The sequence below is a fragment of the Saccostrea cucullata genome, unplaced genomic scaffold, assembly GCF_032062105.1.
Source record: "Saccostrea cucullata isolate Sc308-1 unplaced genomic scaffold, CSIRO_AGI_Scuc_v1 ctg6272, whole genome shotgun sequence".
Lineage (NCBI taxonomy): Eukaryota > Metazoa > Mollusca > Bivalvia > Ostreida > Ostreidae > Saccostrea > Saccostrea cuccullata.
The window spans coordinates 16,715-30,074 of record NW_026928975.1 but is presented as its reverse complement, the minus strand read 5'-3'; the positions used below and the strand labels follow the sequence as shown (position 1 = coordinate 30,074).

At 33.7% G+C, this 13,360-nt stretch overlaps 2 protein-coding genes across 2 annotated transcripts; one reads left to right on the top strand and one right to left on the bottom strand.

Moving 5' to 3' along the window:
- Window positions 1-974: 974 nt before the first annotated feature.
- LOC134279473 (uncharacterized) lies at window positions 975-6,254 on the top strand. The gene is made up of 4 exons (XM_062761884.1): window positions 975-1,757; window positions 2,223-2,431; window positions 3,149-3,294; window positions 3,794-6,254. The coding sequence occupies exons 1-4, from the start codon at window positions 999-1,001 to the stop codon at window positions 3,895-3,897; spliced, it is 1,218 nt and encodes a 405-aa protein (XP_062617868.1). The 5' UTR covers window positions 975-998; the 3' UTR covers window positions 3,898-6,254.
- LOC134279470 (keratin-associated protein 19-2-like) lies at window positions 4,962-5,312 on the bottom strand. Its single transcript, XM_062761882.1, has one exon. It carries the CDS (start codon window positions 5,310-5,312, stop codon window positions 4,962-4,964), a length of 351 nt encoding a protein of 116 aa, XP_062617866.1.
- Window positions 6,255-13,360: the final 7,106 nt, after the last annotated feature.

Below are 13,360 nucleotides of genomic sequence, written 5' to 3'. Positions count from 1 at the left end.
ATATGTTTTTATTCTGGATCTGGGTTTGACTATTTACCAGTGGAACGGTAAAGGCAGCAACAAAGACGAGAGAATGAAGGTATGTTAATTATTAACGGACAGAGTATCATTAGAATGTTAATGTGGGGGTCAAATGGTTTTAAAAGCGTTTGGTCAGATAGCTCCGCTAGTAGACCACCTGACTGTTTGTTAGTTAATAGCATATGTCATTTGATGGCCAGCCTTTTCTTTTCAAAATTAATTTGGTATAAATTAATTTGTTAAGACTAATTTGATATTGTTTAATATGATGGGCATTTGACAAGGTCTAACACAACCAGCATAGAAATCCATCAATGATGTAATATTTATTATAACTAATGCCTACATCACAGGGTATGGATAAATATTTTTAGGAATGGAAAAATCATGGAAATTTAGAATCAGGGTTGACATGATTGCAAGCTAAACTGTTGAAGAAAATTGTAATTTTTGACGGGCGTATCATGCTGTGGCGCGGCACTTTATTTTTATGGTTGTCCAGGAAGAGGAACCCGCGGGAATTCTCAAAAAGACGGAAGAGAAAGGTTACTTGGCTGCCCTGGATCGCAAAGTCCACTTTGCCGACAAAGAACCACTGGACTCCATGACCAGCTCAGAGGACGAATCTGACCTTGACCATCAGACTACAAAGGTCAAGGCCAGGTTAGAGGTATAGGAGACTGTTATTCTGAGTGAGGAGGCTGCTGAAGCTCTGAGATTAAAATCTGTCTCAAGTCAGGAGGGTGTTCAAATGAGACGGAAGGAATCAGAAAAGGAGGAAACACAAGAGAGACGGTATAGGTCGGAAATGAAAATTAACGTGAGTGGGAAGGGCCAGATCCAGGAGGTGGTCGCCAAGTGTGGTCAAACAGACATCACCATAGCAACCAACCCCACCCCAGCAACCCAGTGTCCATATTTTGTCCTACGGTAAATGTCATGTACGCAACTCGGAGCCCATTTGTCAACCTGACCCGATGTTTGATGTGAATGATATTCCAGCAGAGGAAAATCTATCTAAAGGAATTTTATCTAAAGACAATGAAGACACAAGTAGAAATAATGATGGGAGTTCCACTCTTAATGAATGTCAGACAAATAAGCTAAGAGAATATGACAGGAAAAAGGATATTGCTTTGTTAGATCTGTCTCGGCAAGAAACATTAGACACAAGTAAAGCTCAGTCTTCAAACTCACAGGACGTAAGAAATTCAAACTCACAGGACAAGAGTAAGGCTCAGTCTTCAAACTCACTCGGCAACAGTAACACTCAGTATCCAAATCCAAAAGACAAGAGTAACGTTCAGTATCCAAACCCCAAGGTTACAAGTAACACTCAGTCTACAAACCCACAGGACATGAGTAACACTCAGTCTACAAACCCACAGGACATGAGTAACACTCAGTCTACAAACCCACAGGACATGAGTAACACTCAGTCTACAAACCCACAGGACATGAGTAACACTCAGTCTACAAACCCACAGGACAAGAGTAACATTCAGTCTACAAACCCAAAAGACACAAGTAACACTCACTCTCTGATCTCACGGGATTCTACAGAGGAGGAAGATTATGTACCAATGGATTGGCCTCGCACTGATGGCCTCGGGACACAAGAGAACGGAGAGACTTGTGAAGAAGTCTGCTTGAGAGAGAAGTCAGGTCAGAAGTCGGGAGTGTTACGGTACTCGGTGTCAAATGTGTCTTTATGTACCAAAGTCATCAGGCTACAGGTATCGGTGGGAAAAACAGATATTTTTAGCATTATTGTAACTACTGTAGATTTCTTATTTTTTGCAAGTACATTTTATCGCACATCATCAAATGGGCTCTTTAAGGTCAGACTGGGAGAATAAAAATTTGCAATTGGACGGTTGATCAATAGAATTTAAATGGATTTCAGCACTATGAATATAAAAGCGAGTCATTTTATTTCGCAAGTGATTCTTATTGTGAAATTGTGAGGAAATTAATTTGTTGAATATTAAAATAAGAAATTTACAGTATTTGAATTTTAGTGTAATATGAAACAAACTGTACAGGTTTGCAGGAATCATATTTCTTATGATGCCTTAATGTTTTGGTTATCAGAATTACCTGAAAATAAGTGAACTTCATTATTTTTTTTGAAAAGACATTTAAAAAGTCATTTTTTTTTTCAAATATCTGTTTCAAACACTTTTTTTTTCAATTTTAAGGTGACTCACCACATCAGCTCTTTGGTGTTTGAAGGTAAAGATGCTGAGGCTCTCTCTGTCATTGACAAACCCCTGCACAGTCTTTTAGACGTCAGTGGGGCACCACAAGGGTTGCAGGCATATGTCAAATCTCAGTACAGAGACAGTAAAACCTTGATGGACCTTGTTACAGCTTTCCTCATCAGCATTATAGATGCCATTAGATACAGGTTAGTCCAACAAATGAAAACATCAGATACAGGTTAGCCCAATTACTGATGCCATCGGATACAAGTACATGCCAACATATACTTAAGGAATGCTTTTTAGTTTTGTGTGAGTTATTGGTGTGTGAATCACACAGACTTGTCACGTAGGCATATTTTATGAAGCGCGCTAGCTTATATTTACATTTTACCTGCTTGGAGGCAACTGAAATATACTCAATATTTGAATTTCTCGCTGTCTTATATTATTGAATTTTACTAATGTCGCTGCAGTCTCATTGTCACGGTAACGCACGTTTCTCCATGTATATTTCTAGGCGTGAGTATACACGAAAATGTTTTTCAAATCAATTTCACAGTGAATGTAAATATAGGTAATTGTGAACCAGTTTTTATTTGTGTGCGAGAAATATCCGTGAGTACCGCGATCTACTTTAATTCGCAAATATTAAACCCCGCGAACCATTCATTTTGCGAAGCATTTGTAGAGAATGTTTCCTCAGTCACGGAAATTAATCGTTGCAAATTGATTTTTAACTGACAAATCGAGAATACAAAATTACGCGAATAAAAGTTTGTTTACAGTAGTCCAAAAACTGATGCCATCACATACATCGATGTGCAATGTATAATTTCTTTTTTTAAAGTAACTGTGTCTTGTGCATTACTGTGTTGGTTAATTTTAACCGTTTCCATGTTAACGGTATCTAACCTTTTTAGGTCTCTCTTTCATGACCTTGTTCAGAAGAGTGTCCTTGAGGTCATGAACTGCATGTTTGGTAAATACAGCCTTGATGTCCTGAAGGTGGCCTTGACCTGTTTGACCTCTTTGTTCCAGAACCAGCATATCCTGCCCCAGTTATCAGGTGTGTCTTACCATCCACCAGTCTGTAGTCACAGTACAAGAGCACATTACATCCACCAATCTGTAGTCACAGCACAAGAGCACTTTACGTCCACCAATGTGTAGTTACAGCACAAGAGCACTTAACATCCATCAATCTGTAGTCACAGCACAAGAGCACATTACATCCACCAATCTGTAGTCACAGCACAAGAGCACATTACATCCACCAATCTGTAGTCACATCACAAGAGCACTTTACATTCACCAATCTGTAGTCATAACACAAGAGCACTTTACATTCACCAATGTGTAGTTACAGCACAAGAGCACTTTACATCCACCAATGTGTAGTTACAGCACAAGAGCACTTTTTATCCACCAATCTGTAGTCATAGCACAAGAGCACATTACATCCACTTATCTATAGTCATAGCACAAGAGCACTTTACATATATTCAGAAGAACTTTAAATTAATCTCTGTGTTTCTTTTTTCCAAATTTCTTCTTTTTTATGACAGAGTCCACATTTCTGAAAGAAGGCAAGAGGGATTATATCAAAGTTATCAGGTGTTTTACAAACAGACATACCAGCAATACAGGAACTTCACAGGGTTGTGAGTGACATCACCCCCATAGAATGAAATGTCCCTCAGCACCCTGACCGTCTGTAGAATAATACACCCATCTCTTCAGATCTTACATGACCCTCCACCCACCCATACACAAACAATAGTGGGTTAGAGGGTGTGTGTGAAGGAAACCATTCCAATGAGGTGTCTGAAACTAATCTGTTATCTATATTTTTTGTTACTTCTACAAAACAGAACCTTTTGTGATTTTAATCATATCAGGTCATGTATGAAAACAATAACATTTAATTAATAATAAATAGTTTGTTAAGTTTGATAGAATGTTACATTGAATAATTACGTTTTACTGAATGCATGAGGTGCCATAAATTATTTATATGCTAGGCAATAGTATTGTGTACTTATGAATTTAATTAAGGGAATAACTCACTTTAGTAAAAAAAAAACCTGCTACTTATGTACAAAAAAATGAACTGGTTTTGTCAAATCTGGATCCTAACTATTTATAATCACTCCATGTGTAGCATGCTTATTTAAGTTCACAGGTATAAGGAACTTGGTGCTATAAAGATTCTACCACTGGCTGAACGTCACCTTTTGTTCACTTTGGAATCACTGTGTTAGAGATGGTTATACATAAATGAATGTGATATGATTGTATTGTTACTAGATAATAACCGTTCCTTGTCTGTTGGTATTTACGCAATTGTTAATTTGATATTGAAAGTTTTTTGACAAATACTTTGAATTTGGTCAAACCAAATTTTAATCTGTTTTTTTTTCATCATATATGGATATACTTGCAATTAATTTCTATAAAAATATGCTGTGTATATTTAATACAAGGTTTTTGAAAAAAATGGATATACATAACTATACAACATGCTGTATTAATATTGATCTTCAGTATGCTTTGATATGTCAGATTTGTTATGAAATCCATAAGGGATAATTCAAACTTGCTCATTGACAAACCATGTAATTTACAATAAATCCTAACCCCCAAACCTTACCTCAACTACAAATGAACTTATAGCATGATCTTACCTAGTAATTGAACATATAACAATCCACCCCCAAAGAACTTATATCCATTTCAACCCCCAAAGAATTTGCATCCATATCTACCATCAAAGAACTTAGATCCATATCCACCCACAAAGAACTTAGATCCATATCCATCAACAAAGAACTTAGATACATATCCACCAACAAAGAAGTTAGATCCATATCCACCCACAAAGAACTTAGATCCATATCCATCAACAAAGAACTTAGATCCATATCCATCAACAAAGAACTTAGATACATATCCACCAACAAAGAACTTAGATCCATATCCACCCACAAAGAACTTAGATCCATATCCATCCACAAAGAACTTAGATCCATATCCACCCACAAAGAACTTAGATCCATATATCTCCCACAAAGAACTTAGATCCATATCCATCTACAAAGAACTAAGATACATATCCATCCACAAAGAACTTGCATCCATATCCACCCACAAAGAACTTGCATCCATTTCCACCCACAAAGAACTTAGATCCATATCCACCCACAAAGAACTTAGATCCATATCCACCCGCAAAGAACTTAGATCCATATCCATCCACAGAGATTTTGTGTCCATTCTATCAAATAAATAAAATATATTTTAAACTAAACTGAACATATCAGAATCTACCTTATAATGCAGAACTTGAATCACTATCAACCTTTCACAAAACACTAATAGGATCAGTACGAGATAAACCCTAAAAGAATATAGCTTAAGATCCACCCCACAAAGAACTTTGATCGCTATCATTCCATGCCAATTGATCTTGCTATAAAAAAAATATGGATTATTATCAAACCTTATCTTAAACACTTTACCTTCATGTGATATATTGTTACGATTTTAAAAAATTGTTTTATTATCTAATACTATGTATTAAGTTTGCTGTTAATTAAAAGCTGTGTAAAATCAAGCAAAAAATCTCACATTCCTTAGAATACTGTAATTGTATTACATTTAAATGTGTATTTTTTTAGCGCCTTTCGCGGAAGGCAGCCTCCGCTAAATCAATTACATCGCTAAATGCTTTGTGTATAAAGGTTTATGTAAAGCACATTCAAAAAGCGCTAAATCAAATCTACTCCAACTTGTTGAAAATTCAATTTCCGCCAAATATCGTACACGCCAAATATAATACATTTACAGTATGTGATTTTACATGAAGTTGTCTTATCATGCTAAATAGCCATAATTTATTTGTGTTGATGATTCTTTTTTAATATTTTTAGTGTAGTTTAAATGTTTAACAATTTTTATATGTATTTAAAATTTATATAGGTAGTGCAAAAAATTTTCATATTTTAAGTTTATTTAATTTTTTTTTTTTTGTTTGTTTTTTATATACATAAAAATGATCATGTGGGAGATATTGTTCATATAAACAGAGTGCAATATTACCTATAATTTTTATTGATAGCTTTATGAACTGCAAATTCAACATGTATAAAAGGTTTATTTTTTTGTTTATATGAAGTAGTCACCGTCATGTCATGATTGTTTAAATTGTTCTTGATTGAAAGTTTATTTATGTTTTCATTGATATATGTATAATTATAAAAATATTTTAAATTTGCTTAACAACTTTAAATTTTTTTACATTAACAATTTTATTTTTTTCTAACAGGAAATCCAATTAATAAATAAAATTTAACATCAAAACTGATTGTGCTTGCTGTTTGCAATATAGCTCAGCTTGGTCCATTTTATGAGAATTGGTAGATAAATCCAGCTGTACAAGGATTTGCGGGTGCCCTATAGTAGTCACTCTGTCTTATTATTATTCCAACCACAAATTTTAAGGGTGTTTTTTTTCTAATATAACCTTTTTAGATCACCTGAGCTGAAAGCCCAAATGAGTTTTTCTGATCACACGTCCCTCTGTCCTTCCCTTTGTCCCAGTTGGTTTTCCGCACTTTTTTTCTAATCGTTCGTAGATATTTAGCTGATTTTAGTTAATTAGGTACAGGTGAAGTTTGAATTTCATCTTGCATCATTCATTTGACTTTTGACAGAATTATGGCATTTTTTGATTTGTTATAATAATTATTGGGATTACCATTGCGTATGATCGGGTTCGTGATACACTAATGTAATATTCCAAAGGAGCTGCTGCCTATCCTACAGAAAGAAGGGGAATCCGGTAGGGGGCGTGTATTGCTTATACAATACGCTGTACTTCAGAAACCTTGTTAATAATACATGATTAATATCTTAATAGACTTAAAATGAAAGAAAAGATTTATTGAACATTCACTTATATCCAAGAATATTTCAAATATGGTGATGATTTAAATTTAAAAACTTAATAGCAATGGAAAATATCTACCCCCTCCTTCCCCCCCCCCCCCACTTATAAGTCCCCTACCGGTGAAACCGGAGGAGACTATAGGCCTCCTCTGAGTCTGTTAGTCGATCTGTATGTCTTACTTGGTTTTCCGTACAAATTTTTTAAACCCTAGTTACAGATACATGTATAGAGCTGATTTTAGGTAGGTGAGTGTAAAGGTGAAGTCAGTGTATTTTGAGATGCAAATCAATTTTGAATGTCGTTTCAATGATTTTTGACAGAATTATGACATTTTTATTTTTTCATAATGGTTTCAAATGTGCTTCGTGCTGCGCTAAACTCCCAAAGTCTACGTATTAAATATGAAGCGAGAAAGACACGTTAACATGAGTTGAAATTTTGTCTTTATGTGGATTATTTTTAGGTTAAAGACATGCACACGATAACCTCAAAATTTTAACATCAAGCAGTTTTACATATACCTTGGTCATAACTTTTGCATCAAATATTACATGACATCATGATCGTGAAAAAAACGGAAAAATCCGTCGTCAATTCAGTGTATAAGTAATGGACTAAAATATGAAAAACGCCAGTCAGCATTTGACTCAATGATAAATTATATTTGCTGACAAGGTCATTGTATCGACCATAGAAGTTACGAAATGATGACTTTAAACGAGACTGCTGATATTCTTGTTTTATCAAATTGCTTGACAATAATTTACTTCGTTTTAGAAATTGTTCATACATTGCTTCATAAGTAATGAAAAAATAACCGTTCAAAAAAAAAAATACCCCACTATACATCCCTCTAGCAACTGAGTGGGCGTGTGAAACCACTGAGTGAGCATATCGAACCACTTACTGGTGTGTCTAACCAGTGAGAAGTTGTGTTTAACCACTAAGTGGGCGTGTGAAACCACTGAGTGAGCATATTGAACCACTTACTGGTGTGTCTAACCAGTGAGAAGTTGTGTTTTACCACTGAGTTGGCGTGTGTGACCACTGAGTGGGTAAGTCTCACCACTGATGGGCATTCAAAAGGTACCCACTAATGGCTAATGGTAACCACTGATTGGGTGTGTCCAACCACAGAGTGGGCATGTGTAACCACTGAGTGGGTGTGTCTAACCACAGGTGTGTGTAACTAATGAGTGGGTGTGTCTAACCACTGAGTGGGCATGTAACCATTGAGAAGATGTGTTTAACCAGTTAGTGGGCTTCTGTAACCATTGAGTGGTTGTGTCTAACCACTTAGTGGACCTATTTAACTATTGAAAGGGCGTGTTTAACTACTGATCGGGCTTGTGTAACCACCGACCAGGCGTGTCTTACCACTAAGTGGGCGTGTCTAACCACTGAGTGAGCGTGTCTGTCCGATGAGTAGGTGTGTCTAACCACTGAGTAGGTGTGTCTAACTACTGAGTGGGCGTGTCTTACCACTGAGTAGGCGTGTCTAACCAATGAACAGGCATGTCCAACTACTGAGAGGGCTTGTGTAACCATTGAGAGGGGGTGTCTAACCACTGAACGGCAATGTCTAACGTCCTGAGGACCTTGGCCTCAGGAGGTATGGAATAAAACCCAGGGTAAATCCTCGTACACCCTTGATTGAACCTGGATGACCCCTATTATTCAAAGTGGGGGTATTAAAATGTAGCCTTCTCTGAAAAAGATCAAGACATTTTGATTTATCTCAGGTTTATTTACATTTTATGTACAACATTTTGTCAAATGCTGCCTTGTGGAGGTTACTTTTCATAGATCAACAAATGTTTACTGGAATTATAATCTGTCAAGTTAACTTATAGTCTACTTTATTTTCTATTTTTAAGTGACATATCTTGAACAAACTGAGTTTAACTAAATCATCATAATTTTTGCATCACCATACAATCAAAGTTTTTATCATAATTCTTGCAAAAAAAAAATTCTAGAAATTGAGCAAACTTTACAATGAGAAAGATTTTTCTAAGTTGTAAGAACTTGTTACCAATTCCTTAGTATGAATTATACAATAAAATACGTTCAAAACAAACACAACAGAGTCAGTAAACTGATGAAGAATGAAATTTAAACACAAAATTCACTCCCTTTTGTGCTTTAAAAGCATTTAATTTACAATATTTGTAATTTAAGAGAAAAAGAAATTAAAACAAAAGTCTTATAATAATGTAAATCCTTAAACATGAAATTCAGGGTGAGACAAAGAAACTGACTTTGATTTAAAAAAAAAAACAAAAACAAAAATGCCCCCCCCAAAAAAAAACAACATAAAAACAAACATACAACTATTTTCCTGTTACCAAAACATCTGATAGTTTTTTCTTTACATCAACTAAATGTAGTTATCTACTTTTAAGAAGAATCAGCTGCAATCAAATTTCAAAGAAGTCGCCAGTTTCCATACTTTACCATTCAGAGATGTACACATGTACTAAGGATTCCGTATCAAACACAAAGAATAGATATTTACAATGCTTGATATAAAATATTGCAGTTTGACACCCAAGCGTCAGGGGAAGGTCTATTGACAGAAAACAATTGTATGACATCTGAATATTGTGAGGGGTTTTAAATTCAAAATGTCAACAACAACAAATTAATTTTACTACCAATTTGGTTTCACCGTAAATTTACTAGATTTAAATTTGAATTTACTAAATTATTTCTAATTCTGATAATCAAGACAATTTTTCTCTATTCAATTATATCTCAATTCTCAACAGAGAATTTTTTTAATATCAGAAAAAGATTCTGATTTTCAAGAAAAATGTAAACTATTTATTATAAACAATTTAGACCTTCACAAAGTGAAAGTAAAAACAATACTAGTATCATACAGATGAACATAAGAAACACATTGAAAAAATCTAAAATAATTTTGATATCTCTAAAATAAAACCAGTATATTTGTTTATATATACAATTTGACTGTACAGTCAAAAAATAATATTAGTGAATAATAAATAGAATATACTAAAATTACATAATTCTTTTTAAAACTTTACATAACAAATACGTTAGCAACATATAACTCGACTTCTATAAATAAATACTGTACCATAACTCATGCAGTTTATCAAGCTTCAAAGAAAGGCACTTTTTTGTACCTTCATTCAGATGTACTGACAAGATATTTTACACAGAAGTTTGGTAGTGCTAAATCATAATATTGTGATAATGAATTATACTCCCAGACCTGTGTTTTAGCTTAATTTAAAATATTCTTTAACTTAACAAGTACATGTAAAGCCAATATATACAAAATCTTTGATCAGCAGTTTTACTTGTGCTTGACAGAATCTAATTCATACACCCACTTTAACTTGACAAAAAAAGAATATACATAATTTGTTATACCGTTAACATTACCAAGATAAAACAAAAACTATGGCTCGCCGATTGGTTCAAAAATATTTTCTGCAAAACGATCAAGATTTTATACACGAGCTAGATGAAAAATATACACGATCGAGTAAAATAAAAATGCACGTATAGGTAAAAATTGCACATAGTTTGAAAGATTTTAACACAAACATAATGAAAAAATTCGAATCCGAAATTTTTTACACGATTAAGGGGTATAATATGCACAAACAAAAATCAAAAATTGCACGAGCAGAGGAAACTGAAAATTACACAAACAATTTTACTGCGCATACAGATGCGCATATCATTATTATGCACATAGAATATTCATTGTGTTCTTGCTTTTCTGTACTCTTTACTCTTCATGTATACTTAGCTGGATGTATCCGAGAATGGAAATTAAATGGCGTTGATGATGGCATGTGCTTTACTTTGCATTTTTATTTCTTTGCTAAAACTTGATCCGATATCTAGCTAATGCCAATCGAACAAATGAAGTGTTTCCATGTGATCTTTATGTGAGAATACTTCAAAGTTTTTCGAAAATATTATGTTTTTCTTATATTGACCGTGATCCTATAACCAATATATGGAGGTATCATTTGGTGCCGGAAACTGTGACAAGAAGGAATCGTATAATGCGGGGTAAAAAAAACAAACAACAATGCATATGATGCACTCGACTCCGAACAAAAAGTACCTAACGATAAATATTATACGGCTGACAAGGATCTTGATTTTCTGAAAAAAAAAAGTTAAATAAACTCTCTATAGCTTTTGAAAATTTCTAATTTATAGATACAATTTTAACGGAAATCACTCGTATAAATATAAAATTAACACTTGAATAATTTATATAATCAAACGATAAATAAAGTTGATTCTTCATGAAATTAGCAGAAATATTGCTGATTATAATCTTTAAGCTGTAGAATTAATTTTTGTACTTTTCGTTTGTACCTATTTAAATTTCTTTACCACTCGGAATAGGAAATTATATATACCTATATTCATTTGCCTGGATATTATTTTATTTTTAAACTTAATAAAGTTGGGATTACCTTAGATGTACACAGCATGTATTTAGATCTAACGTCAAACTTAAAAAAATATTTTATTCTTATAACACACGTATTCATACTTATAGAATATCAGAATATCAGTTTTTGTTGGAGATCTTTAGCCTACTTTGTTATGAATTCCTTCCACGAAATTGCATATGTTCAGTTATAAACTACTCAATAAAAAATAAGACATTTCTTGTAAGCGTTACCCTCATTCGTAATGGCGATTACATGATAAATGTTTTCATTTTAATAAAAAGGACCAGATAAAGGGAGAATATATATACTCTATGTACTTTATTTACATGAGAAAAATAGGATGCAATAAAAAAAGAATGGATACAGCAGTGTCATAGAACGTGTTTAATCACTCTTGAAAAATGCAAATAATTCATGTTCTTCATGGAGCTTGATGTTTGGCAAATATTTTCCAAGACAACAAATTCTGTTTTCATTTCAAATTCGACTCGTAAGATTGTTTTTTTTTTATCCCAATACATGTATATGGCCATTATAAAAAAAGAACTTGCTTGTTAATTAGGTTTTTTAGGTAATTTAGCACCCCCCCCCCCTATCAACGCCCCCTCACTTTAAAAAGTGATATTACATATGTATTTGAATAATATTATAATTTTAAATTGTTTATCTCCTTTATATGCATTATACCTATTCAAAAATAATCTGCATGAAAAACAGAAATTAAGCTTAAATTCACATAAGTAAAGCGACTGTATAATTGTACTTCATTTTCCTGGATACATGTATTTATGTATTCACCACAAGTTGTTCAAAATTTAAGACTACATGTACTACTTTTTCACATTTATAGCTATTTCAAAAATGACATATTCGTTTCAATATTAAAATTAAAGTTGCGCATATTATTCGCTCTTTTTTTTTTACTGTCGACTTCTAATAATGTATCGGGCAAATTCCACAACCCAGATGGCAGCAACATTGCTTTAAAATCTCTGTATGAATATTGCTAGTAACCTTCAATCAAAAGGTATCATTGATGGTCAAATAACTATAAATCGATTGGCGTACAAGTGTCTTTCATTCCAGCACCAGCAGGGGGGGATCTCTTGATATGAAAAGTTCACTCATCCACATCCTTAATTATTATCAAAGTACACACAGTGGGTGGTGGAGAAGAGTTTGATTTGTTGTTAACGCTCCTGTATTACATCACATGCTGTTTTCATTTACTCACCTTTAGTTCTATGATAATATCATTGTTTTGAACTTTCAAAAGATATTGCTATATAGAGGAATGACATAAAAAAATCTAACAATTAAACACGCAACTGAAAATTATATACGCACCCCCCTTTTACGTTATCTATACATGTGTAGAATATTTTAAGGACAGACTAGACGTTCCTTAATAATAGAAACTGGTTTAGATATCAAAATGTTACTAAAATTTTGAATATTTTCATACATAACGAAGATATACAAAACAGATTTTGAGGAACGTCTCGTATGACCTTAATCAGGGGTGGTAATTTATATGCATATTGTTTGCCTGTATTAAAAACGTTGTGCAAAGTCTTGAGAGTCTAGCGTAATTCTGAAAGACTGAATCTTCTTATAAAGAATAATATTGTTAACACATTACTCATCCTCTTGTTTTGTAACGTTTCAAGCATCCAAGCCACACTGAACGGTTCTCTAATGAATATTAATGTAATGTGCGCAATGAG

What these genes read in the sequence shown, in the direction of transcription:
- LOC134279470 (XM_062761882.1), bottom strand. Translation starts at nt 5,312, where the DNA reads ATGGATCTAAGTTCTTTGTGGGAGATATATGGATCTAAGTTCTTTGTG.
- LOC134279473 (XM_062761884.1), top strand. Translation starts at nt 999, where the DNA reads ATGTTTGATGTGAATGATATTCCAGCAGAGGAAAATCTATCTAAAGGA. An exon ending in ATAGATGCCATTAGATACAG is followed by an intron (nt 2,432 to 3,148) that starts GTTAGTCCAACA and finishes TAACCTTTTTAG; the next exon opens with GTCTCTCTTTCATGACCTTG. An exon ending in TATCCTGCCCCAGTTATCAG is followed by an intron (nt 3,295 to 3,793) that starts GTGTGTCTTACC and finishes TTTTTATGACAG; the next exon opens with AGTCCACATTTCTGAAAGAA.